Source organism: Pagrus pagrus (genome assembly GCF_965226575.1).
Source record: "Pagrus pagrus genome assembly, chromosome: 2".
Classification (NCBI taxonomy): domain Eukaryota; kingdom Metazoa; phylum Chordata; class Actinopteri; order Spariformes; family Sparidae; genus Pagrus; species Pagrus pagrus.
In genome coordinates this window covers 3424803-3451713 of record NC_140186.1, presented here as the reverse complement: position 1 = coordinate 3451713, position 26911 = coordinate 3424803, and the positions used below count along the sequence as shown (strand labels likewise).

Here is a 26911-nt window from a genome sequence, read left to right as displayed (position 1 = left end):
ATAGAAACGAGATGGAAATACTGATTGATTTTTGTTTGAGCTGAAATTGCAGTCAAGGATAACACGCCATATCCACCATGCTGTGAGTGCGATGGTGATGGCCTTCACATGAAAACAAAGATGAAGCGTTGAGTGATTCTTGTTCAGTGTTTCTGGCTGCTGTGACTGAAGTCTGTGTGTGTATTTGTGTGTGTTTCCTTCCCAGAGACCTGAGTAACAACCAGATATCTGAGATCGCTCCTGATGCTTTCCACGGCCTCCGAGCTCTCAACTCCCTGTGAGTAACACACAGATTGTCTCAGTGTGTGTGTGTGTGTGTGTGAGTGTCTCCACCAATATGTGTTTACACATGTCTGTATTATGCCTGTCTATACCTCCATATGTGTGCACCGCATGCATGTGTGTTTGTGCTTCTGTTGGTCTGAATAATTCAGCAGTGGCGCCTGCTCTCTGTAAACAGCTTCCTTATGAACCACCAGGACTGAGAAGCAATGATAGCAGGCGGCCCGCGGCTCTGTGTGTGTATGTGAGTGTGTTGATGTGTCTACACTGTATGTAGTGTGAAGACATCTGAAGACATAAGAGTCTGACTGTTAGATTGATAATAAAATGTGATTTAATATAATATAATGTATAATCAAGTATTACAGTAAGTGATGGAAAATATATGAGCACAGATTCCCTTCAGTAAAACCAGCTGTCCTCTGTGTGCAGGGTGCTGTACGGTAATAAGATCACTGAGCTGCCCAGCGGAGTGTTTGACGGCCTGGCCTCTCTGGAGCTGCTGTAAGTCCGAACCGCAAGCATTTATTGTCTGAACCGACAGTTACACTGACTGTGTATTACCCAAAAGGAATCTCGTGCGTCAAATGGCTTGAACGTGACTGTAATTTTTCAGTTTGTTGTATTGAAACCGACGTGTCTCTGTGCAGTTCTTGCCAAGTCAAAAGCCAGGTTTAAAGGGAAGTCGTTGAGCTCATAGTGCTGATGTTGTTTTGTGTTCGTCAGGTTGCTGAATGCCAATAAGATCCACTGCATCAGAGCGTCGGTGTTCAAAGATCTGGAGAACTTGGCTCTGCTGTCGCTGTATGACAACAAAATCCAGAGTCTGGCGAAAGGCACCTTCAGCTCGCTGCACAGCATCCAGACACTGTGAGAAAACACACACACACACGCATACACACACACACACACACACACACACACACACACACACACACACACACACACACACACACACTATTTTAAGTTCTGTTCCACTCCATTCAGTCTTGATCTGACTGATGTCCTGCCCCCTGTGATTTCCCATCAGCCACCTGGCCCAGAACCCCTTCGTGTGTGACTGTAATGTGAAGTGGCTGGCCGACTTCCTGCGTTCAAACCCCATAGAGACGAGCGGAGCGCGCTGCGCCAGCCCTCGCCGCCTCGCCAACAAACGCATCGCACAGATCAAGAGCAACAAGTTCCGCTGCTCCGGTCAGTGTGTGTGTGTGTGTGTGTGTGTGTGTGTGTGAGAGAGACAGAAAACAATCAAGCACACAACTCAAGTTTTATTTATACAGCACCTTTCACAAACTGTACACCAGACAAGAAAAAACTACTAAAAATTAAGCAAAATCAAATAAATAAAACCAAGATGGAGCAGATAAAACAAACAAGGTAAAAATATACAAATATATGAGATGATATAAAGATAAATTATAGAACATGACAGGTTTTTAGCAGCTTTTTTTAAAGAGAATGAAGACCTCAAGCTGATCGGGAGACAAAGCTCAGGGACTACAGAGTTTTAAAGGAACAGTTCACCCTAAAAAGAAAAATTAAGTCATTATCCACTCACCCCCGTGAGTGGATGAGAAAGTGTGGTGAAGTTTTGTAGTTCACAAAACATTTCTGGAGCTTCACTGCAAAACAGAGCTGCAGCATTCTCCTAAACAACTGAAGTAGCTGGAGACTTGTTTTAAAACTGCTCAATACGGCTCCTCCGGTGTAATCCAAGTCTCCAGAAGCCCCCGAGATCTCAAACTGATTTGAAAAGACATTATTTACACCCTTTTTGAAGCCGCCAAGCTAAAAGTGTTAATGCGCACCCTGTCTGGCCACGTGTTGAGGGTGTAAATAACGTCTTTTCAAGTCAGTTTGGGGTTTCAGGGCTTCTGGAGAACTGGGTTATACCGGACGAGCTGCTATGTTCGTTTGTGGTTGTTTTTTTTAATAATCTTGTTCCTTTAAGAGCCAGGCAGCAGCTTTTTTGGATGGTTTGTAAACGGCATAGTGAAGATCTAAGAAGGCAGGTAAAAAGAGAACTACAGTGGTCCAAACATGATGAGATTAAAGTGTGTGTCAGCATCTTCATTTCATTTCTTGAACAAGTTTGTTTCTTCGGTGAGAGAATCCCGGTAGAGGCAGCGTCGTGATGTGAAAGAAGGGAGTGAAAGACAGTCTGGCTTTACGAGCTACAGCAAAGCTTCCCTCAAAAGACACATGTAACAGCAAAATGAGAATAAAACCAGTTGATCGCACTGGTTGCTCCTGGCTGGTCCTTCACCCGCACCATGCCAGTGTGTGAAGCCAGCCGCTGGCCAGTGAAACCGTGGCAGGCTCTCTGATCAGCACATAAACTGTTTCACGCTGCTTTTCTCTGCTGCCAGGCCTAGAAAACCGCTCGCAGGCCGACACATTACTTCCATAAAACAGCCAAACATGGAGACACATAATTTTATGCCAGTTTAATGCGAGACATCCTCCAATTTGTGTGTGTGTTTGTGTGTTTTTGACTGACATGGTTTTGTTTCTCTTTCTTTCTCGGCAGCCAAGGAGCAGTACCACATCCCAGGTGATTATGTTTGTCTGTTTGTGTTATACTGGACTGTGTTGGACTGGACTCGATCTTAGAGCTATAAACACAATCGACAGCTCGACAGGATTTAAACACAAACAACATGCACTCGGAGCAGAAGCCGAACAAGACACACGACTGCTTTTAAATCTGTTGTCTTGCTGTCTCTCTCGGGCCGGATCTCCTCCCAAACGTCAAGAATTTTTGTAATCATAGTTATTTTAGTTTAGCTTGTTAGAGTTATCAAGTTAAACTTAATTTAGAGACAGGAGTGTATTACCTCCACCAAGGTGTGTGTTGAAGTGTACGTCCAATTAGTTGTGAGAGAGGTTCACATGTCATCTATAGACTACCTGAAATGTTCTGCTCTTAAGCAAAAATGGAGATTGTTGCCTCAGTTTGACCCACATTGTTCCTGCCCTCCGTCCTTCCTGTATGTGTGTGTGTGTGTGTGTGTGTCTAGGTACTGAAGACAGGCGTCTGAGCTACGAGTGTAACAGTAAGCCTGTGTGTCCCGCCAAGTGTCGCTGTGAGGCCAACGTGGTCGACTGCTCCAACCTCCGCCTCACCAAGTTCCCTGAACACCTGCCGTCCTCTACCGAAGAGCTGTGAGACACAAATTAAAGACATACACCTGTACAGAACACTTACACCTGTACAGAACACTTACACCTGCACAGAACACATACACCTGTACACATAGATAGAGTTCTCTGTTCTGACTGGATAAAGCGGGCAAGGATACCAGAACATTTCTCTTCTCTTTAACTTCAGGAGCAGGGGGAGGAGAGACGTGGGTTACTAGATATTGACCTTGCTCATATATCAGTCTGCTTGCAGTATACACATTTACAGTGTGTCTATAATCTATTTGGGGGATGCCACCATTAAAAATGAATGCGCTGTAGCTTCCGCTCATCTGTATGTACAGTCGTACACAGACATGTGAGCTCACACATGCTGTACACTTTATGGATATCCACGTTGACATGTGTCTTTGAGCTCACACTGCATGGATGCACACAAACACACACATTCCAGACTGGGCTGTTCTGCTAATGATGTTTGTGCTGCGTCCTCCTCATGTCTGCTCTCTGCTCTGTGACCGTCGCAGGCGTCTCAACAACAACGACCTCTCCGTGCTGGAGGCCACCGGAGCGTTCAAAGGCCTGTCGCAGCTCAAGAAAATGTAGGTCACTCCTGAAAGCTTCAACAATGACGAATACCCGTCCGATCGTCAAAGAAACTTCTGAGAGACGTCATTGTCTGTTTACTGTGACCTTAAGAAGGAAAAGATGTTCAGACCATTTGTAATTTGTGAGGATTTATAATGTTTTTCTCGGAAAAATACATGGAAAAGGTACTTAAAACGGCAACAAGAGTACTTATTCATCTTTTCTTCCACTGGAAAACATTGTGCTGACCAGTGACTATGCTGACTTTCCCCTCATGAATAATTTGCTCCAGCTTAATAATCATATTCAGTTAGACTGAGCACATTGGCCTGAATCTCTGACGACTTGTGTGAAAACCATGAAACATTTCTTATTTTGGGTTCTGTCGTCCTTCCTTCCAGTAACCTGAGCAACAACAAGATATCAGAGATCGAGGACGGAGCGTTCGAAGGGGCCTCGTCTGCGGTGGAGCTTCACCTGACAGCCAATCACCTGGAGTCTGTGAGAGGGAGCATGTTCAGAGGCATGGAGGGGCTGCGCATGCTGTGAGTTCATGACACACTCCAGTTTGTTTCAGCTGGCGATAAACAGCGCTTCAGTCAGTGTGCAGAATCATCTTATCCAATGAGTTAATTTCAACCTTCAAAACTCACTTAAACCACAAAAACACTTTATAGATGTTTCAGAATGTCTCAGAACCAAAAAGACAACACGTTCACATAAATGATGAACTTTTATCTTCATACATTTGAATGATTATTCATCTAAAATATCAATGAAACACCTTTCACATTGTCTGTACATGTATATGTAACAAGAATAACTCTGATTCTCAGCTGTAGTCTGATGAAGGATGATGAATCTGCTATTATTCTGTTTTGAACGTGTGCCTTTAGTGATTTCTTCTCAAATCATTCCAACAGTCTTTGAACGCCTCATGTATTAAAATATAAGTTTTATATCGTGTGTGTGTGTGTTTGTGTGTGTGTAGGATGCTGAGGAACAACAAGATCAGCTGTATCCATAACGGCAGCTTCACCGGTCTGACCAACGTCAGGCTGCTCTCTCTCTACGACAACCAGCTGAGCACCATCCTGCCGGGAGCCTTCGACACCCTGCCCAACCTGTCCACACTGTGAGACACACACACACTCTCTCACACACACACAGATCTCTGATGCCATCCTCTCCGTCACCTACTCTACATCTCTTCTGTCCGTTAGGAATCTTCTGGCCAATCCGTTTAACTGTGACTGCCGTCTGTCTTGGTTTGGGGCGTGGCTTCGGAGCCGACGAATCGTGACGGGGAATCCCCGCTGCCAGGGTCCCGCCTTCCTGCGAGAGATCCCTCTGCAGGATGTAGCCGTGCCTGACTTCCGCTGCGAGGACGGTACGATAAGATACATATAATGAGCCTGATCACTGTAACAGGAGGATCTTGTAGTCAGAGGCGAAAAACAAAATGCAAAATGTTTGTGTGTGTTTTCAGGCTCCGTTCTGGAGGACAGCAGCTGTTCTCTGGGACCTCAGTGTCCCAGCCAGTGCACCTGTATGGACTCAGTGGTCCGCTGCAGCAACAAACACCTGCAGGCTCTGCCCAGAGGACTCCCCCGCAACGTCACCGAGCTGTGAGTCTGAAAAACACAACAAGATGATGAGGCTGAGTATCATACTCAGTGTAGAATTGAGGGATGCATTTAAATTATATTTGAAAAATCTATCTATCTTTTCTGCAGTAACCAGGCACATTAAACATTGATTATGCTTGAACCTGTAATTGTTGAGAAGTTTCCTTCACGGAGGGTTTGAGTTATTATTCAGCATCGATGCACAGCTGCTGACTCTCATTCTGTCCTCGCAGGTATCTGGACGGTAACCAGTTCACCAGTGTTCCCAAGGAGTTAGCCACATTCAAATTCCTGCAGCTTGTGTAAGAGGCACTCGACTAAACAGTCCGTTCATGCTAATGTACCTGCTAACACTGTACCAACCCTCAGCCACATCTGCACTCGCCTCATTACAACCACTGACACTGTGGACACTCATTCTTTTTGGTCGGCTGTTAATCCCTAAATGTTTCTTGGCATGTTGGGATAATGCTGGGTGTGCAGATAAAACCCCATGATGACTGTATTCATGATTATGTCCAGCAGGGGGAGCTGTGGACTGTGTAGTTAATTCTGTGGGGAGAAGTCCAGCTCATGTTAAAGAGCCTCATGTGTTTATAAAGTGTCACAAACACACGTAGACTCCTTTAATGTGATCAGATCGATCAGCTATCAGCAACATTTTAACATCTTCTAAAGGCCAGAGACAGAGACTGCAGTGTGTGTTATTAGTTCAGTTTGTGTGTGCACAATATGCGCGTGTGTATCTAATGCGACTATTGCAGTATAGTGTGTGTGTGTGTGTGTGTGTGTGTGTGTGTGTGTGTGTGTGTGTGTGTGTGTGTGTGTGTGTGTGTGTGTGTGTGTGTGTGTGTGTGTGTGTGTGTAAGTAATCAGAATTGACTTTATTCCTCTGCAGAGATCTGAGCAACAATAAAATCAGCTCCCTCTCCGATGACTCCTTCTCCAACATGAGCCAGCTCACCACTCTGTGAGTCCACACACACACACACACACCTAGAAATGTCCATAAAGGACCATTTCACCCCAAAATGTATGTACTGAAGTCACATCTCTGACAGAAAAAAACAGCATTTACTTCCTGAGGTAAGATATGAACAGTGTTCAGTCAACGCGTCAGGGCAACAAGATGATTCACTGACATCAGACATCAGTTGTTTTCATGCATGAAGTTCAGTGTGTCTGATACAGCGGTCGATGTCCTTGACCTGGTTCATTACAGAAATCTAATTACCATAACAAAGGGAAACGTAACTTAATTCAGTTTGTGGTGTTGTGCCTCGCTGTGCTGTAACCTTTTAAGTCATGTTTAAAAAAAGATTATAAAAATAACCAGTTTGGACCGGATCATTAATCAGACTGTTGTAGTAACTTAAGATCTAAATAATGATTAATCAGAAATAGATTGATATGACTTTGGACTGTAACTCATCTTTTATATGTCAAGGTTGTCATTGCTTCAAATACTGACAACCTCGACTGATACTGTTCTCTGTTATTTCATCCAGACTTAGGAAACCACTTGTTTTATTACTTTTGTGGCATCAGCAGAAGCTGAGTCTCCATCCTGGGGACTCTCCATGCTCTGCCAGTTGGCATGCAGACTTGGGATCCTCAGGGAGGAGCTCTGCAGCTGGACCTCTTGAAATTTCATTCTGCCAGACACATTTTTACACGCATGAAAGTACACACTTTCATGTCAGCTGTAAGATATATATGGAGTAGGCCTGTGTTGTGTGTTACAGTTGTTGTTTTTTTTTTTTTTTTTACAATTGCTGCAATGTAGAAGCTACTTTTTCAAAACTCTTCATACAGCCTGCATCTTGGCCAAACAGTTCAAAACTCACTGAAACCAAAAAATGCTTATACGTGTCTCAAAATAAGCTTGTTAGGACACTGACAACAGTGTCACTTAGAAACACGAACAACTGGGAATCAGAATTCTTCAGCTTCAGTCTCATTAGTGTATTTCTAAAAACATAATAATAGTTACAAGGGTTCTCGTTCTCCCTCTCGTAAAACTGAAAACAGGACACCTGGGTAGGCGTTTAGCTGTGTTTGAAATGATTATTAATTCATTTGATTTTTATTGTAAATGCTCTGCTATGATTATCACCATCTACATATAAAATTTTGTATGACAGAAATGAAGCATGATTCACCGTTTGGCTGCTGTTTCGCTGCCTGTTTCGAGAGAGAGTTTTGACAAAGTGACTTCAGTTTTTGATCGATGCATGTTAGCAAAAATATATTGTGTATTTAAGTATTGATGGTGTCTCGGAGCTGAAGTCGTCCTCGTGTTGTTTTTCTCCTCCTGCAGAATCCTCAGTTACAACTCCCTGCGCTGCATCCCTCCTCTGGCACTGGGCGGCCTACGCTCTCTGAGACTGCTGTGAGCAAATACACACACACACACACATTCACAGCATACTTGTGTGTCACTCCCACAACCACATCCCTGTCATCCCCCTCGTTTTTATTCTAATAAAGCATCGTCTGTTTTGGGACTGTGCTGTTGAGCTGGTGGAGACCTGTCAGAGTCACCGCGCTCTCTGACTTTTTCAGTTTGACCGCTGTTGACCGTTTTTTGACCCCCGGCTGCTTTTTCGTCTTTCAGCTCTCTCCATGGCAACGACATCTCGGAGCTGCAGCAGGGCATCTTCAGCGACGTGGCCTCCCTGTCTCACCTGTAAGCACTCAAATATACATGCAGTATACACACATGTACATACACGATGACAGCAGCAGCTGAGTGTAAGCGACAGCAGGGTCAGCCCTCGCTGACAGAATGAGGTCTGTGTGTGTGTGTGTGTGCGTGCGTGCGTGTGTGTGCGTGCGTGTGTGTGTCCGTCCTGCTTTCATGGCTCCACTCAGATAGAGGCCAGTTCTCAGAGAGTGAGTGGATTCAAGTGGCTGCTGGTGAATTGAATTAGCCGGAGAGATCCATCGTTTCCCATGGGTTTATTGACCGAACGTGTGTGTGTGTGTTTGTGTGAGTGTGTGTGCGCATGCGTGCGTGCGTGTGCGCGTGCGTGTGTACATATACAGTATAATCATCCTCAGTCGAGCGTGACCCATGTGAGTCAATCTGAAGACCTGCAGTCAGTGTGGTAGGAGGAGAGGAGAGATGGATGCTGGAGGTGAGGTGGAAGATGGGGAGAATAAGGGATGGAGGTGGAGAAGAGATGGATGTAGAGCCGGAGGAGGGGAGAGGAGTGAACACGAGGTGAAGAGAGGAGGCAGGGAGGGAGGGGATATTTTTTATTTTTGTCTTGTGAGGCGTGACATCAGCTCTGAAATAAGATCCGGCCAACTTTCAGTCAGGATAATAAATCGGGCTGTAAAACGATCTCACGTAACTAATCCCAGAGCTGACACCGACTGCTTTTCTTTTGGCTCTTGTGCTTCCTCGCCGATGCTGTTTTTATTTGTAGAGGTAGAGTTTGATGGTGTATCAGCCGACTTAGCGTAGAAATCCAACATTTCATGGCTTTGTGAAGCAATAAAACTGACAGTGCCTGTCCAGGAGGGTCTGGTTTATGTGATGATTAGATTTTGAGGAAAGAAATTCAAATCAAATGAATCACACTTTAATTCTTTACTTTACAGACCAGATCTTACTGACCTGGAGGGGAGACACAAAGCTGAGACGATATGTAGTGTGTGTGTGTGTGTGTGTGTGTGTGTGTGTGTGTTTCACTGTCTGTATCTGAGCAGAGCTGTGAGGACTGAGAGCTCCACCATGTGGCGTTAAACAATAGTGCAAAGATGTTGTTGCAGAATCTTTCTTTCTTTCTTTCTTTCTTTCTTTCTTTCTTTCTTTCTTCTCTTTTCATTTACTTACTTCTTCCTTTCCCATTTTCTTTGCCTTTCTAATTTCTCCTCATCACTCTGTATCCCTCCTTTCATTCTCCTCTTTTCCAACCCTCTCACCTTTCTTTTACTTTTTTCCCCGTCTTCCTCATTTCATTTCTTTCCCTCTCCTCCCTCCCATCTACTTACTCCAGCTCCTCCTCCTTTGTTCTATCGCTCCTTTCTTTACTCTTTCCCGTCTCCCTGTCTAATTTCTTCTTCTCTTGACCTCCATGATTAATTAACCTCTTGCCTCCCATCTTTCTTTCCTTTTTCCTCTCTTTCTAAACCAGAACCCCCTTCTGTCTGTCAGTGAGTTGACTCTTTTCTTTGTTTCCTTCTATCAGAGCGATCGGAGCCAACCCTCTGTACTGCGACTGTCGCCTGCTCTGGCTCTCAGACTGGGTGAAGAGCGGTTATAAGGAGCCCGGTATCGCCCGCTGTGCCGGGCCTCACGGTATGGAGGGCAAGCTGCTGCTCACCACTCCAGCCGACAAGTTCCAGTGTGTGGGTGAGCTGTCAGGAAGACACCCGGACATGCAAGCACACCAAACAAAAGCTCTGCAGTAGTTTCACTTTGTTTGTCGATTTGTGATAAATACACAGGTATAGACTGTTTAAATTCAGTCATTCTGTCATTTAATTTGTAAAATGATCTAAGAGAACCGCCCACACACCGTCCCTTCGTGAGAGATGATATTTAACAAAAGGAAGCTTTTTCATCCGTGTGACCTTCATCAGGAGTTGGCTGCTTTCACTCCTACACACCTGTCACAGCTGAAAACGCTGCAGCTCACGCTGTCTTTAAATGAAGTAAAAACATCTACAGAAAATTGCTTCAGTAAATTACCGAAAACACACATCATCTGAGAAACTGTTGCTGTGTGAGTTGATCTCTGGTTTCCTGTTGTTTTGTTTCAGACGCACAGGCGTCTATTTTACTGTGCAGTCACGGACAACATATGTGTGAGGTCAGACAGACCTGATGTTAGTGTTTGTAAAGATGCCGGTGAACTCTGGATACCGTGCAATGAAATTAGTACAACTAAAGTAGAGATGGAACAAACTCATTTAGCTGATTGACTTTGTTTTACATAAATGTTTTGTTCGGCTGCTTTCAGTCAGATTTGGTCATTTAGGTTTGCTATTAAGAGCGAGCTGTGATCGTTTCAATTCAGCAGATTACTTATTTAATGAGTGACCGCGTTTGATTAATCTTATCTAATCTTATCGTGTCTTATCTCATCTCAACATATTTTATCCAGGTGAGCTCCAGTGGAGCCGAACTGACATTTAACTTTCAAGGCTGATAATGTTATTGATATTTGAGACTTATATTCTTTCAGATAACTGAATAAACTTATGTCTTTGATACGTAATCCTTCAATATGGTTTTTACATAATCGTGACCAACAACTGAGCAGGACATTCTGCAGTTACAACATGGAAGTCTTGCTAGAAAGACGGTCTAGAGCTGCAACTGACGATTACTGCCATTAATGATGACGATTGTTTTCACGATTGATCGATCAATCCTTTAGTATATAAAATGTCCAAGAAATTGTGCAAAAAATGCTCCTCACAGTTTCACAGAGCCCAAAGTGACGTCCAATAGTCCAAAAACCAAAGACTCCTCATTTGCTGTCTTAAATGACAAAGCAAAGCAGAAAATACTCAGATTAAAGAAGCTACAACCAGCGACTGATTAATCGATTATCAAAATAGTTTCATTAATCGACTAATAGCCGCAGCTCTAATCGTGACATTGTTACTCAACTATCTAAACATATTTAGTGATTTCTCTGCTTCTTGTCAGTCGACATATACGCAGACTCTGATATCTGTGACAACTTCAAACATCTCCATCACTCTCCACGTTGATGATACACAGCTTTATGTTCCACTTAAATCAGATAAATCCACCGTCTTTTCTAATCTCCTTGTCCGATATAATGGTAAATCCCTGCATTTATGTAGTGCTTTTATCCAAAGCTCTTTTAAATTTGCTTCTCATACAACAATTCACACTTCTGAGCCACGATGCAACGTCCTGGGCTTACCAATCGAGAGCAATTTGGGTTTCAGCGTCGACCCAAAGTGGGGATCAAACCACCAACCCTGTGACTGAGCTGCAGCTGTCGTCCTCCTGAATTTTAATGCAAATAATGAACGTCAGACATTTTATCTGGAACTCAAAAAGTTCTACCAAGCATCCTGAACTGCAAGTAAAGTTGCTTGACAAAAACATGAAGCTAACAGCTCGTACTCTTGGTGTTAATAACGTCGTTGAGTGAGTGTCTCCTGCTGAGTTACACAAAGTTCTTACCACTGCAGTGCACTTTACTCCAGTATGGAGTCATCAGCTCTTTCGCCCGACTCCTGCTGCTGTTATAACAAGCACCTCGAATCACATTCCTCCTGTGCGAACCAATTTTCAACCTCCCTGCTGGATTTCATAATTATTTTAGAACTACTTTAAAAGCACTAAGTGGCCTGGCTTTAAAATGTATCATTGATTTCCTCCTTATGTGCCTTTGCACCCTCTGAGATCAGTAAAAAGGAGCTCTGCTGCTATTTACGTTCAGATTAGTCAGGCTATATAATGTCTTCTTAAGTCTTTCTTTTATAAGAACGCATCGGTCCTGCAGATGTTTTTTTGTCTCCGCTACAAAGATCAGTGTTTGTCTTTATTTGCATTTGACTTTTATTGTTTGGTTTTGAGTTTATTATTTGAATTTCAAGGGTTTTTTTTATACAACATTATACAACACAGGGTTTCATGATGAAACAAAAGTTTGCATCTCCTTCATGCAACAAAGGCATAAAATAAACAGTGATTTAGGCTTTAAACATGTATACTGTACATACAGTACATATACATGTATATATATAAACACATAGACTTCTTCTGTAGTGTATTTTTTAAATCTGCATCTGGGTGAATGTAAACAGCAGCAACAAGATAGTGATAGTGATAATGATATGATCGGCATCTTCACATTATAAGTTTGACGTCAGGTAAACACTGTCCACCTCTCATCATCCCGCTGCAGTCCGGTGCTCCGTCAGCTCAGAACACGGTCCGCTGTCGAGTGCAACAGCTTGATCCTGGATGTTGTGGTTGAGCCGGGTCTCTGTAAAGATGTAGGCACAACTGTCTCTGATTTTGTTTTGCCAGCCAGAGTCCCATTTCGTTCTTTTCTGTGGCCGGACATCAGCCAGGAGCAGCCTTAAATCCAAGCTGGATGAGCTTGACTCTTGGTTGATAATATCGATTATACTGCTATATCAGTCAGGCTCTGATCTATAATGATAATCTCAAAAAACAAACAAACACTGAAAATAAATTAGTTTTACCGTTCATGCAATTTTATTTTCTCCACTTTGACTGCATCAATGATGCAAACACAGAGTCCACCTCCCTCATCCCACTATAGTCGTGTGCTCTGTCAGCTCAGAACACAGTATGTGTATGTACGGGTCTGTAGAGTGCAACTGCTTGATCCAGGGTGTTGTGGTGGAGACGGGTCTCTGTAAAGATGTGGGCACAACAGTCTGATATCCCCTCGCCGAGTCCCATTGTGTCCGTTTCAGGACATTAGCCAGGAGCAGCCAAGCTGGATGAGTCTTATCCCGACTCTATTCAGCAGTTGTTGTCCCAACATCTCCTGTTCTTCACCCCAAACCAGCGCTTTCTTCTCCCATTCTGAAAATAATAGTCAAAAAAAAGAACAAAAGAAATTTGCTACCGGCCGCAGAATCTGCACACGCTGCTGCTGCTGCAGCCAAACCGGCCAATAATATCGACCAAGCTGATATATGAGTTAGGCTCTTATCCATCGATGGAACAATGTGAGAATAAGTTGATTGTGGTGTATTACCATTATTGGGATTATCGTGAATATCTCCACGAGTGACATGTAAAAGCTGACTAGCTCAATAACATAGGCTTCTACTGACCTTCTGATTCATTTTAACTGCCACAGTTGCCTGTTGTGTCCCCCACAAATGAAAAAGTATGAATGGGAAAGTGATTCCAGTATGTCTTAGTGCCATTACAAGGGTTGTCAACACATTTTTGTATGATTATCAGGATAATTTCTAGATCACATTCATTTTGGCTGGAATAATTGTGACAATTTCTGTCAATCTTCATTCAACTTATCGTGCGACTTCTGAAAAACAAATTGCTGCAGACGTTCTGGTTTAGCTGTGTGACAGTTCAGAGACTGATCTTTTATTCAGCGTTTCAAATTTGGTGCTTGGGGAGTCTCACAATCGTCTTTTTGTGTCGATGAAAAAAGCTTAATTAAATTAAAGTTGTGAAATAACATTGACAGGAAAAGTTCCATGGTGAGTAATTTTAATAGATTTCTGTAATAAGAGCTAAAACACGTGCGCAGACGGGAGCGATGTGAAGGCAGTGTGAACTTTTCATTAGCAACACTTTGATCGGGCCCTGCGTGCATTATTAGAGGCGCTAATTTTTGCATTTTTAAACATCAAAATGCTGCAGCGGATTAAAATTCATCCTGTCTAGCTTGCTGTAATTAAAGTTTTCTCTCATCTCACATTAAAGATTTTTTGCAAACAGGAATCGTGCCTCCTCCCTCCGTCACTGCACGGTTTCTGTCTCTAACTAAAGAAGATTTAACGAGTCTTCTTCTTTTGTTAACTATGGCTCCGTCACACATCTCTCTTGTTCATTAACAGTAAAACCAGCACTCAGTTGTGTTCATATTAACATCAAAAATAGTAATATACAGTCTATACTTATGTTTGTTTCAAATGTAATACTATTTCTTTCATTACAAATGAAGATATCGTTTTAACAAGTTCAATGAAAAGTTGGATCTTTGAAAAAACTCTCCATTACCGAGATGTTTTCCATGTTTTTTCTTTCTTGTTGTTGTTTTTGCTTTCTGTGCATCGGCTGCCTGTCACATGGTGCCTGATTGATGTTCCCTCTTTGTCCTGACACATTCATGTCACACCACAACCGAAACATCGTCTTTAAGCCCAAACATGCCTTCCTTATCTGACACCCACTACTTCACCTGCTGATCCAGAAAGAACAGCTCCCTTAATCTGATTATAACTGACTTCTCTGTGTGTGTCTGTGTGTGTGTCATCAGGTCCGGTAGACGCGTCTGTTCAGGCCAAATGCAGCCCATGCATGGCCTCTCCCTGCCAGAACCAGGGTGTCTGCAAAGTGGACCACACACAGCTGTACACCTGTACCTGCAAGACCGGCTTCACGGTATGCGTGTGTGTGTGTTTTTGTTGTGTGTCTGCAGAGAGGCTCGCATGATCAAGTTAGTGAGTTAGTTTGTCTGTTTTTGCCTCGTGACATCTAATAACTAACACACAACAATCCATTTACAAACCCGGAGCCCAATGTTTCAAACCACTGATCCAGTTTTTGTGTCCGTGTGTGTGTTTGCATGTTGTTAGTGATTATTCTGAGCCCACATCTGTCTCTGATAATCCCGTCAAATTCCTCAGTCGACCCGATCTAATATTGTATGCTTGTCAAAACTACATCTAATGTTCGTATGTGTGTGTGTGTGATATTTCAGGGCAAACACTGCGAGACTCCAGTTGATGCGTGTGTCAGTAATCCCTGCACCAACGGAGGAGTCTGCCTCAGTGACGAGCAGACCAGAGGCTTCAGGTAAGAAGGTTTTGTAAATGCATGTAAACCCTGCTATATTATTTGACATCCAGACGTTAATCCTGCCTGTACAGAATCTGATAACCAACCTCTAACAACTCAAGGAAACACATTTAGGACGGCTGCTGATTGGTGCTTCCTCGGGACATTTCCATGACTTTATCTCCCCGACAGACTTTTAGTTATTTTTGCTGGTTTTAGCCACGCTAGCAGTGGCTGTAGGAATAGCAATGCTTGTCAATGACTGAAATATCTCAGCATAGGATGGAGAGCAATGAAAGTCAGTACACATGTCCATGGTCCCCGGAGGCTGAATCTTAATGATGTTGGTTGTCTCATCTAGTGTCACCAACAGGTCAAAATAACCTCTTGTCCAATGGCTCAGACCCCTAAAAATAATGAGAGAAGTCGTGTCACTTTCAGGTATACGATGAGAGGCTAACATTTAGAGCATTAGCATGTTCTACTTGTATCGCAAGTTATGATATACTATAAAACATTTCTTATTTTACAACTTAAAAATGTGTCGTTTTTGTTTTATTGTGTTCTTACATTAACCCAGATGTTTCCACCGATGTTCAAACCAGAGAAATCTCTCATGTTATCTATCTGTGTCTCTGTTTTTCATCTGTTTTAGCTGCGCATGTGCGTTCGGTTTCCACGGCACTTTCTGCGAGGTGAACGCAGACGACTGTCAGGACCACGGCTGTGAGAACGGCGCCACCTGCGTGGACGGAGTGGGCAACTACACCTGTTTGTGTCCTCCCAACTACGCAGGTATGACGCCAAAACATCAGTTTTGGGATCGTCTCACTTACCGCCTCCTTTCATTAGGAGACAATAACCATGAACACATGTAATATACATATTTATTTAGAAAAGTGAGGTAGTTGATCCGTTCTGATGATGTCGGGAGGAGAAATGATCTGAGAGTAAAACCCTGCAGCTTGAACTGTTACATGATCCGTCCTCTGGTTCTCAGGTCTGCTTTGTGAGGAAGTGGAGGATGTGTGTTCTCCAGGTAGAAACCCCTGTCAGCACCAGTCCACCTGCATCAGCACTCCTACCGGCCTCAGGTGACACACACACACACACACACACGCACATACACATGCACACACACTTTATCACTGCCGGGCTCAGCAAAGTTTCAGATCCCAGATGAGATTAAAAAAAAATACAAACACACACATACAAACACATACAAAGGTGCATTTTGCTGAGGTTTGTGTTGACTCTCGCTGATCCTACGCCATGTGTTAAGTAGTATATATGTGTGTGTGTGTGTTCCAGGTGTGTGTGTATTCCAGGCTGGGTGGGGCCAGTCTGCGGTATAGATTATAATGAATGTGTGGACCATCGCTGTCAGAACGGAGCTCAGTGCGTCGACCATCTGGACGGCTACAGCTGTGTCTGTCCACAGGGATACAGGTACTGGGAATCATGGGAAAACTGGGAGCTCAAGGAACACAGGGAACATTGTAGACACTGTACCTGGGAAAGTGAAGACTGTCTGGACTCTAATGGTCCAGAAAACTTCATTTTAAGTAACATTAAGTTACACAAAATATAAAATTACATTAGAAATCAGTGACAATATGTTAAGCACTGTCCTCTCTCTTGGACTTCTTCTTGTTCCCCTCAGTGGTGAGTTTTGTGAGGTGGCCCTTTCTCCTCCGTCAGCCTGCCAGTTGGCTCAGTGTCAGAACAGCGCCCCCTGTGTCGAGAAGTCGGGGACTGCGGTCTGTCAGTGCCTGCCGGGCTTCGAGGGTCAGAGCTGCGAGAAGTTGGTCAGCGTTAACTTCGTCGACAGAGATTCTTACGTTCAGCTGCAAGACATCAAGAACTGGCCTCAAGCCAACATCACACTGCAGGTAAGGTGACGAGGTCGCACGTAGACGACATCATAGAAATCAACTATTGGCAGAAACAGACGCATGAACTCACTGATTGGTGTATCTTTACACGTCTGTGTGTGTTTCAGGTGTCCACAGCAGAGGAAAATGGTATTTTGCTCTATAATGGAGACAACGAGCCGATCGCCGTGGCGCTCCATCAGGGTCACGTCAGGGTTACGTATGATCCAGGGAACCAGCCTGCCACCGCTATCTACAGGTAGACACACACTGTTTTATGCTCATTTTCAGGTTCATCATTTTATTTTGGGTTACTACTGGAATAGGTTTACATGCTTTAATACTCCAAAACACATAATTTCTCTCATACTGCCTCGTGCGGCAGACCTGTGCTTCCCCTGTCTGAAACGCTCTCTATAAGACCCCCCACACCGACTACCCGGTCTGCTCTGATTGGTCAGCGCCCGCACGCCTGAGCCAGCACGGCTCACTGTCTCTCCGGTCGGCTCTATTGTGTTTTCAGCTTCCAGTTGGCTTCACTTGTACTGTGCCTGACATGGTGACGTAGTGATGTCAAGAGTCGACACTCCATAGCTCCCGTTGGTGTGGACCTCTCAACTTCAAGACCGTTAACATGCAGAGAGCCGATATAACACACTTAATACTCTCTGAGGACTAAGAGTGCAGTAGCAGTGGTCAAACATTTAAATTCACTACACATTTTTGGTGGTAAAAAATGCTCTGCCCTCTCTCCAAAGCTTGGCAAATAAAATCTGCTACAATAAAAGGTTTCCTACCTGCAGCAAAAACCATCCTGCCAAAAGAACATCCTGCCAAAAGAACAATCAATTGCATTTTATTAAAAAGTACATCCATTACACACTGCCATTCACATTTGAATCTACTTTTCAACCATTAAAAAACCAGAGCTCTTAGATAAACCTGCAGATATTGATTCATATACAAGCGGGTCATTCACCTGCAGCAGGTGTGAAGGTGCAGGTCCATGACAAAAAGCCCCCATTAGTTCAGAGAAAATCAGAAATACATTGTGAGAGCTGAGTCATACTGTATTATTTCTGTGTGACAGTCATGTCTGCCGTCTGCTGAACCTGACCAGCTCAACGTTCAACATCACAGTTAACCACGTGGCTCCAGCCGGCAGCTGCAGGTTAATTAGTGCCTTCTCATCCCCACATTTTGAAAGCTGAGTGCCGGCTGAGCCGAGCGATCCACTGGACGCCCGTCAGGCCTCTCGGCAGCCTCTCAGCTCGCTGTAGCCCAGCAACGCCTCTCAGAGGGCGTTAGTGCGCGGTCAGTGTTGCTGCTCAGAGCGAGTCCTGCAGCGTTCGGGAATGTGGACAGACGACGTCGTCAGTGCGGTTATTCTGCTTTAATCACAGACTCAGCCAGAGGACACTCGAGTCTGAGTGTCCACTTGATCAGGTGTCGAGTGCTTAAATGTTTGGATGGTTTACTGTTAAGGAGGATGAGGCTCAGATACACACACACACACACACACACACACACACAGAGGCTATTTGTTTGATAAGCAGCAGCACAGAGAGGAGGGGCTGAGAGCATTAAAATCCATCTGAAAAGAGAAAAGATGAAGAAAACTGAAGAAATACTGAGATGTGATGAATACTTTGAATACTGTGTAATAGCAGAACTGACCTACTTAACCTGATCCGAACATCTGTGCACATCAAGCATTCGACACTAACTGACTGATAGGTGCCTCCATCACTGGGAGGCTTCAGTTTTTATTTAATATCATATAATTTGCTGATTTTTTTAGCGGTTACACTGTTTTATGTCTTGGCATCTGATTAGATTTTCCTTAAACATATTTTTTTATAAATGTCTGTAAGAGCACAGTAGGGAGCAGCCTTAGATATAACAATTTCATTTCCCACTGCTTCACTCTAATTGCAGTGTACATGACTGTAAAACTTGAACTAGGGAGTTATTTTTGGCGAGCTGATGAAGGTTTTAAAAAAGAAAAACTGTTGATGCTGATATTCTACCAAGAAAGGAGAGATTTTTTTCATTTGTTGGTGCATAAACACAAAACTAGACAACATGACAAAATCCTAAAATATAAAATCATATAAAAAAATCAGCCGAACAATGACAAGACAAATCATAATGGTAGTACAAGAACGTTGATAAAGCCAGGGCATAGGTAAGAGTGTGTGGGTTTGAGTGTGCATCTACACTAAAAAGGGGGAAAGAGAGAATAGAAAGTATAAGTATTTGTTCCTGCAGTGTTGATTTAGTATGAAAACTTCCTGTTACGTGCAGCACTGAGACGGTGAACGACGGGCAGTTTCACACAGTCGAGCTGGTGACCTTCAACCGGATGGTGAACCTGTCTGTGGACGGAGGAGAGCCGACCACTCTGGACAGCCAGGGCCGGAGCCAGCCGGTGACGGGGGAGGCGCCTCTGTACGTAGGAGGTAAGAGCAGCGAGGCAGCGGCAGGGTAAACACACCTGAACTGAGACAGAAACATCCGTCACCAGATTGATTTCTGTCCGTCTCTGCAGGTATGCCGGAGGAGGTGATGCCCGTCTCTCTGGGTCTCTCGTCTCAGACCCTCAACATGTCCAGTTTCCACGGCTGCATCAGGAACCTCTACATCAACCACGAGCTGCAGGACTTCACCCGCAGCCACATGAAGCCGGGCGTGGTGCCGGGCTGCCAGGCCTGCCGCAAACTCTACTGTCTGCGCGGCATCTGCCAGCCCAACGGTGCACAGGTAGGAACCGGTCGACCAACATACAGCGGCCTGTGTAGGGTCAGGGCCTGAAGGTAATAAAGAAACACTGCTCAACAACATGAAATGGATTTATTGGTTGAAAAAACACTCAGTAACGCAAAAAAGCATCAGAATCACGTTTATCGACGTCCTTGTTTTCTTGTTCCCATCGCTGAGCTCTCTTGCCCGATGTGAAGAACACTTGGATGTCACAGCGAACAGGCTTGTTTGTAAAAGCTCTTCATTCTCTCTGGATGTTGTTGCTAAAGTAGGAAAACTTTGAGGGACACAGAATGAAGGAGACCGACGAGGAGAAGATCGATTTTTTTTTTTTTTTGCATTATCAAGGTAATGAACATGTCGTCTTTCACAGGGTCCTCAGTGTCACTGCCAGCCAGGTTGGACGGGACAGCACTGTGACCAGCCAATAACAGGAGGCCTTGCTGGAGCGGATGTTGTCACCACGGCAACTGGTGTCAATGTGTGTGAAGGCAGCAAGTGAGTGGTTTGTTCAGTGCACTTTACTTTGAAATGTGTCCACTTTCCAAACATGTCTTTTTTTTAATAAAGTACTGTGACACTTTTTAACGTTTCTGTTAAATCTGTTTGAATCCAGGTGTGTGAAGGGTGTGTGCGTGGCGTTGGACGCGCAGACGTACCGCTGCGACTGCGAGCAGGGATATCAAGGTGCGTTGTGTAACCTGCAGGGGGAGCCGGAGGGTTCGTGCCAGAGTCTGCAGTGTTTGCATGGCCGGTGTGAGGAGACAGAAGACGGAGAGCGCTGCGTCTGTGAGCAGGGATACACCGGAGAGAGCTGTGATACAGGTGAGGATATTACTTGTGTAAAAGTACTTCTTTACTCCAGTAAAAGTAATAGAGTACAGGCTCTGAAATGTACTCAGAGTATCAGAGTAAAAAGTCTCCCTCTGAAGGACATTTGTGGTCAAAGCAAACTGAAGCTCGCGTCATATTAATATAATTCAAAGACTATTAAAGTTAAAGGTAGATTCAGTAGGATTTGTCCCAGCTGTTCCTGAACGCACCACAAAGATAGTTGATTGTTGAGTCTCATTCCCAGGACGTCAAAAGGGTGAATTGACCCTTTACCTTCTGAGGCCTGGTTGTCTCTTAACCCCTCTGTGTCACCTCCCACAGAGTCCCCGTGTCGCGGCGAGCCGGTGAGAGATTACCACCGCCTGCAGCGCGGCACCGTCCTCTGCCAGACGTCCAAGCCTTTCTCCTGGGTCGAATGCCGGGGCCGGTGCCAGGCGGGAACCGAGCCGGGCGCCACCGCCGCTTCCTGCTGCGCCCCCCTGAGGGTCCGACGCCGGCGGCTCGCCTTCGAGTGCGACGACGGGACCTCGTTCACGCAAGACGTGGAGAAGCCAGTGGAGTGTGGTTGCAAGGACTGTGTGTAGTACTGTGGGAATGATGGTACACACACACACACACACATTCAGACGTACACACACACACACACAAGTCCAGACACAACACACACCAAGCTAAAGAGGTACACACACTGTAGGGATTCTCTCACTGATAAACTGACATTTTCTGTTTGTTTGGTGTGCTCCGGCGCACAGACGACGTTTTGTAACATAAGACAGTTCTTCCCTCTCGAGTCATGAAATCAACGAGTCAACCTCATCGTCATCTTCCTCCTCTTCACCTGCAGCAGGAGAGCCTGCGCTAACTACCTAACTCCAGCTCATTTTTAATACTCGTGTGTTGAAAAAGCCTCCGTATGCCTTTTTGTATGTGTCCCGGATGTTTGGCCGGTGAAGTGCTGCTCTTGATTCCCTCACAGCTACGACGGTCGCACAAAATAAAGGTACTAATTAAAGCCGGGACTCGTTTATGAAATTGAAGGTTTCTTAGTGTTAAATTTCACTCCAGTTTTTATCTGAAATGTAAAAAGCTTGTCAGGCCTGTCAGACTTCACAGCAGCACTGAGGTGTGTCAGTCTGATAAAGGAAGGTGATAGAAAATGACATTTGAAGTATTGTTTCCTGCAGACGTGACTGATGTTTCTCCTCCGCTGCTGCTTTAAATAATCGACGTTATTCAGCAGGTGTGAGGCGGACGTAATGTGCTGAAGGTGAAAACATCAGCCCGTCATCAGCCTCGCAAATTTTGTGAAATGATCCGTAGACTCTCAAAGATTCTAGTATTTCTAACCGCCAACTCATTACCACACAAATACTCTCAGACTGGAAAATACTGGAAGCTGTAGATTATTTAAGACACAACCCAGAGTACAGAAATATGTAAACAGGCCATGTAACTTGAGTTAAGATATTACTTATTAAGGAGTGGATGTCCTGCACAATGTCACAACACAGGAAATTTGGTAAATTCAATGTAGACAGTAATGTGATGAAGGCTGTGGTTTGGGCGGTTTGGTCCATTTTAAATTAATGACACTCATCGAAAAATGAAACCTTTTCTCACAATAGAAAATCCCTAAATTGTAAAATAAACCCGTGTCATTGAGTTTAAGGCGAATTCAATGTAAATAAAAGGGTCACCGACTCACCGCACACAGCATGTAGGTCAGAGGTGACAGGGTTCACAGGGGACAGCAGAGGGGTCATGACACGTTCCCGTCGCTGCTCGCCAGACGCCCGTCCTCCCAGTTTCCACTGGCAGGGGGCGGGGGGGCTGAGTGTGTGTGTGTGTGTGTGTGCGCGCACTTCTATCTTTGTGAGGACCAGATCTTTGTAGACCTTGAGAATGAGGAGATTTTGTCTGTTTCCACTTGTTCACAGGTCTCTTTCAGGGTTTAAAATTGGTTTTAGAGTAAGTTTGAGTTAAAGTTGGAGCTGCATGTCGAAACCTCAGCTCTGTTATGTGTCTAACACCAGATTTTGATGGTTACGGCCACTTGAGGGCAGTGCAGTAAGCCGTTAACAAAACTTATATTTTCATCTTATACGTGAAGCTGTTGGTAGAAGTGAAACACGGAAGATACCTCGTGCACAGCAGTGCTTCTCTGCCAGCACTCACCAGGATAAAATTAACACTGTTGTATTAATACGTAGTTACATTAAAAGCAAGAAGGAACGATCTTCACGTTTCACATGTATCTTAATCATTTGCCCTGGTGCTCCTTTGACCCGACCATCCATCGCCAACCTCCTCTCTATGTGGGCTTTGTCATTTTTTGTGTTACTTCGCCTAACTTCCTCCTCTGCTGCTGTAATAATTACTACGGCCACTAGAGGTCACGACTAAACAACAAACATAGAAATGGGTTGCAGTAAGCTGCTTTCACAGCCTGGAGGAGCGGCATCTTTAATAGGGATGCACCATAATATCAGCACGTCATCGCTATCTGCTGATAAAATGAAATATTGACACTGGCCGGATATTAACATTTCCTCTGATATGACAGGCCGATGAGATGACACTTTAATTATGCAAAAGAAACCCAGACCAAGTCATTTTCTTAAATGTGAATGTGTACACTTTGGAAAAGCACGATAAGAGAAGACATAATGATAAAATGTTGATACCACTATAGGACGGACTCGGACAGGACAGACTTCTCTGCAATGAGGTGGAATAGTACGACGAGAGCGAAGTTTATAGGAAACCAATCCAAACTCTGGTCCAGCCCAGAGGAAAACGTTGGGATTAGCTGTGATGGTAAGGGGACGTATTATGTGAGTCAGGGTCCTCACAAGTATAGAAATGCAGTGGTGTGTGTGTGTGTGTGTGTGTGTGTGTGTGTGTGTGTGCGGGTGTATGTGTGTGTGTGTTTGTCACTGTAAGACGCTTCCAACAACAAGAACGCTGTCCCCCATAATGAGCTTCATTATACGACGACGCAGCGCGTTTGTTCGGATCAAACGCTTCCTCCGATTTGTCAGACGAGCCAGTGAACGCTTCACAGAAAAATGCCACACAGAAAAAAATGTAGCTTTTATATATGATGACATGTTATTTATATGGATGTGAAACTAAAATAAAGGTGCGTGATATTAATTTTTAACATGTTTTTATTTGTTTTTGTTTTAGTTGGATGTTCCATAAAAGCCGCGTTGTTGTCATGAATCACATTCAAACTAATGTAGCTTTTATTATTATTATTATAACTGCAATACATCTACACACAGTAACAGCCTAACAGATTGTAATATATATTATACATTAAGCTTATAATGCATTTGATTTTGTCATAGTATTTTTATATGTTGAAGAGGATGTTGTCACTGTATCATCTGTAGACTGTAGAGAAAAAAACCTTTGTTTTTTAAGTTGCCAAAAAAATTGTTTCCAGACCAACCTCGCATCATTGATGGGAATTTTACAAAAAGAAAAAAAGGAAGAAAAAAAATAAATATGGGGTTAGTGTTTGGGTTCATGTCGTCTCACCTGAAAGCAGACGCCAAGTAGTGCTTCTTTTTTTTCCTATTTATTTAAATAAAGAGCTGTTTCTCCTCCATTGTTTCCCTCTTCTCCATTCTTTCCTCCTCAACCTTGACACTGGCTCTGGTTTCTCTTGTTGTTGTTGCCCTGACCTTTGACCTCGTTGTGTCACGGCTGTCTAGTGTCCGGGGCTGAAGTCGATGGGCGATGGCAGCTCGTGGAGATGGAGAGAGAGAAAGGGGAGGATAGTGGGGCGGGTGGGTGGGAAGAGGAGACTCTGAAGAGAGGTAGACGGAGTGATGGAGGAGGAGAAAGATGGAGGACAAAGTAAGGAAGGATGGAGGGAGAGAAAAAAGGGGGGATGCGAGGGAGGGGGCAGCGCTCTGAGACTGAAGCCGTTTAATGAAACAGTGATTTATGCGTCCCCGCGTAACCATAAAACATAATATATACCCCCATCGGCTTTGACGGAGTCCCTCCTCCCCCAACACACACACACACACTGAAACACACACCCTTCCAGTCTGCTCTCTAGTGCAAACTGCTGCATCCCCCACCTCCACCTCTGCAACCCATCCAACCGGCCTCCCACCCCCGCCTTCAACCTCCCTGCACCACCATCTTTACCCCTTCCCCCCTCTCCTCTCCTCTCCTCTGCTCTGCTCTGTCTTTAAAGGAGGATAAAATCATGGCAGCAGCACCTTCCCAACCCCCCGATTCCAATAAAGCCTTCACATCTTCTCACACCGACGATCTGCTGCCGCACACAAAGGACAAACACACACACGGCGATGGAAAAATGGCAGGCTGATTGTCGGCCACATTGACAGAGACGATTGATCGCGCGCAGGATAACCGAGGTGTTTCATCTCCAAACTGCATGAAGAGAAACAATGCGTCCAATTTGGCTAAAAATACCCGTATCATTGAGTTCATTCAGAGGAATTTATGTTGAGGCGAAACTCAGATGAAAAGAGGAAATGTATTCGATCTCTGGGGGGAAATTGGTTCATTAAATCAGAAAAAAGAGAAACAAACTAATAAATTGGCTCTTTCTGGTTGAGTTTGTCTGAATTACAGTTGCACGCCGACAAAAATGACACGAACGTGTCCATTTTTTACACGACTGCTGGTTTAAAGAGCAAAGAAAAGGGATCACGGTGCCTTAAAGCCTCAAATCTACATAATCTATACACACAAATACTGTTTAAATATAAACTGTGAGTACATTTACGTGCATGTTAGTTTCCCAGATTTTTGCACATAAACATGTTGACAGGTAGACGCCTGATAGCTGGTTGGATGGAGGCGGTAAAGACACTCCTGCATCGACACAGATAATCAGAAACTTGAGTGATATTATGATCGTGCAGATATAAAAAATATAAATAAGTCGTTCTTGTTTTTTAAGTTCAATGTAAACATCCTGAATCTGAACGAAACCAGTACGAGACTCAAGACCGGAAAGCTAATGTCCAAAAGCTGAGAAGACTTTTAAACACACTAAAAACAAATTAATAATAATAATCATGATTTTATTTAAACAGCACACGAGACCAAAGGGTGATGGGAATGATGGGAAATTAAAATATTACACAAATAAAAAATAAAAGATACAAACTAATAATTAATCAAACATAAGGTCAGCATCATGTATGTGCTGATGGGTGAGGAAGGAGACAGTCAACGAGTCAGTGTATCAATAACGTATCACTAGTGAAGATATTGATCGACGTATTGATTATCTATATCAGCACTTGTCCAGCTCATGGGGACAGACGTGTTGTTGTCAAACAGACAAACTGTCAGATATCAAGATAGTTTAAAAGCACTGTGGTTCGGTTTCCCGTCATCAATAAAAGTTAATGATTGACTCACAGTAACTCTTCCACAGAGCCCAGCCCCGTCTCTGAGAAACCATCCTAACTCCAGGTCCACTCACAAGCTTTTTCCAGGACTTCCCACTGCTGAGAGGACCAGTACCTTCCAATAGTTTTGAAGTTTTCCAAGGTAACAGTTTAACTTTCGACCTACAGATTTACCAGTTTGTTGTTATACGACATGTTGTGTCCCAGGCCCAGTTATTAGCATCCCTGATGTTGTAACATGTTGTAACGTCTGACAGCAGCAGAGGGCGGCAGGTTTTAAACACCTGCAGAGGGCACACACACACACACACACACACACACACACACACACACACACACACACGTGCACACACACACACACACACACACACACACACTCAACACACACACACACACTCAACACAACTGTCCAACTATCAGTGTTGTCCACAGAGTCAGAGGTGTTTATACCCGGCTGTCCCTTTCCTCGTGTTTCCTTTACTTATCTCCTCTCTCCTCTTGTTTCCTCTCTTCTTTCCTCATTTCCTTTTGTCTCCTCTCGTCCCATCTCGTCTCGTCTCCTCTCCTCTCGTCTCGTCTCCTCTCCTCTCCTCTCCTCTCCTCTCCTCCTCATTGTTTTTGTTCCCTCCTCATCTCTCCTGTCCTTGCCCTCTTGCTGCCTTCACCTCTTGTGTCCTTTCCTAATCACTCCATCCTCTCCGTCTCCTCTCGTTGAATGAGCTCCTTTGTTCCTCTCTCGTCTCCTCATCTCTCTCCTTACTCGTACTCTTGCACTCCTTTTGTTTCTCAGCCTATTTTTCCCGTCTCTTCTTTTGAAAGTGTAGATTAGTGTTGTGTTTTAGATAATTAATTTACCCCGAGCATTAGAGTTCAGGGTTTCGC

At 44.1% G+C, this 26911-nt stretch overlaps 1 protein-coding gene across 1 annotated transcript in view; it reads left to right on the top strand.

Moving 5' to 3' along the window:
- LOC311274977 (slit homolog 1 protein-like) overlaps nucleotides 1-24235 on the top strand; it is a 59692-nt gene extending 35457 nt beyond the window's left edge. Inside the window, exons 11-38 of the mRNA XM_084383108.1 lie at nucleotides 206-277; nucleotides 715-786; nucleotides 1009-1152; nucleotides 1313-1476; nucleotides 2813-2836; nucleotides 3303-3447; nucleotides 3954-4028; nucleotides 4416-4559; nucleotides 5006-5149; nucleotides 5238-5404; nucleotides 5504-5642; nucleotides 5876-5944; nucleotides 6541-6612; nucleotides 7963-8034; nucleotides 8260-8331; nucleotides 9842-10005; nucleotides 14630-14754; nucleotides 15074-15168; nucleotides 15806-15945; nucleotides 16151-16244; nucleotides 16462-16599; nucleotides 16814-17042; nucleotides 17153-17283; nucleotides 19332-19486; nucleotides 19576-19787; nucleotides 20161-20285; nucleotides 20404-20612; nucleotides 20943-24235. Coding sequence (XP_084239234.1) covers nucleotides 206-277; nucleotides 715-786; nucleotides 1009-1152; nucleotides 1313-1476; nucleotides 2813-2836; nucleotides 3303-3447; nucleotides 3954-4028; nucleotides 4416-4559; nucleotides 5006-5149; nucleotides 5238-5404; nucleotides 5504-5642; nucleotides 5876-5944; nucleotides 6541-6612; nucleotides 7963-8034; nucleotides 8260-8331; nucleotides 9842-10005; nucleotides 14630-14754; nucleotides 15074-15168; nucleotides 15806-15945; nucleotides 16151-16244; nucleotides 16462-16599; nucleotides 16814-17042; nucleotides 17153-17283; nucleotides 19332-19486; nucleotides 19576-19787; nucleotides 20161-20285; nucleotides 20404-20612; nucleotides 20943-21205 — 3655 coding nt within the window. The 3' untranslated portion in view covers nucleotides 21206-24235. The remainder of the gene's footprint in view (nucleotides 1-205; nucleotides 278-714; nucleotides 787-1008; nucleotides 1153-1312; nucleotides 1477-2812; nucleotides 2837-3302; nucleotides 3448-3953; nucleotides 4029-4415; nucleotides 4560-5005; nucleotides 5150-5237; nucleotides 5405-5503; nucleotides 5643-5875; nucleotides 5945-6540; nucleotides 6613-7962; nucleotides 8035-8259; nucleotides 8332-9841; nucleotides 10006-14629; nucleotides 14755-15073; nucleotides 15169-15805; nucleotides 15946-16150; nucleotides 16245-16461; nucleotides 16600-16813; nucleotides 17043-17152; nucleotides 17284-19331; nucleotides 19487-19575; nucleotides 19788-20160; nucleotides 20286-20403; nucleotides 20613-20942) is intronic.
- The last annotated feature ends 2676 nt before the right edge of the window (nucleotides 24236-26911 follow it).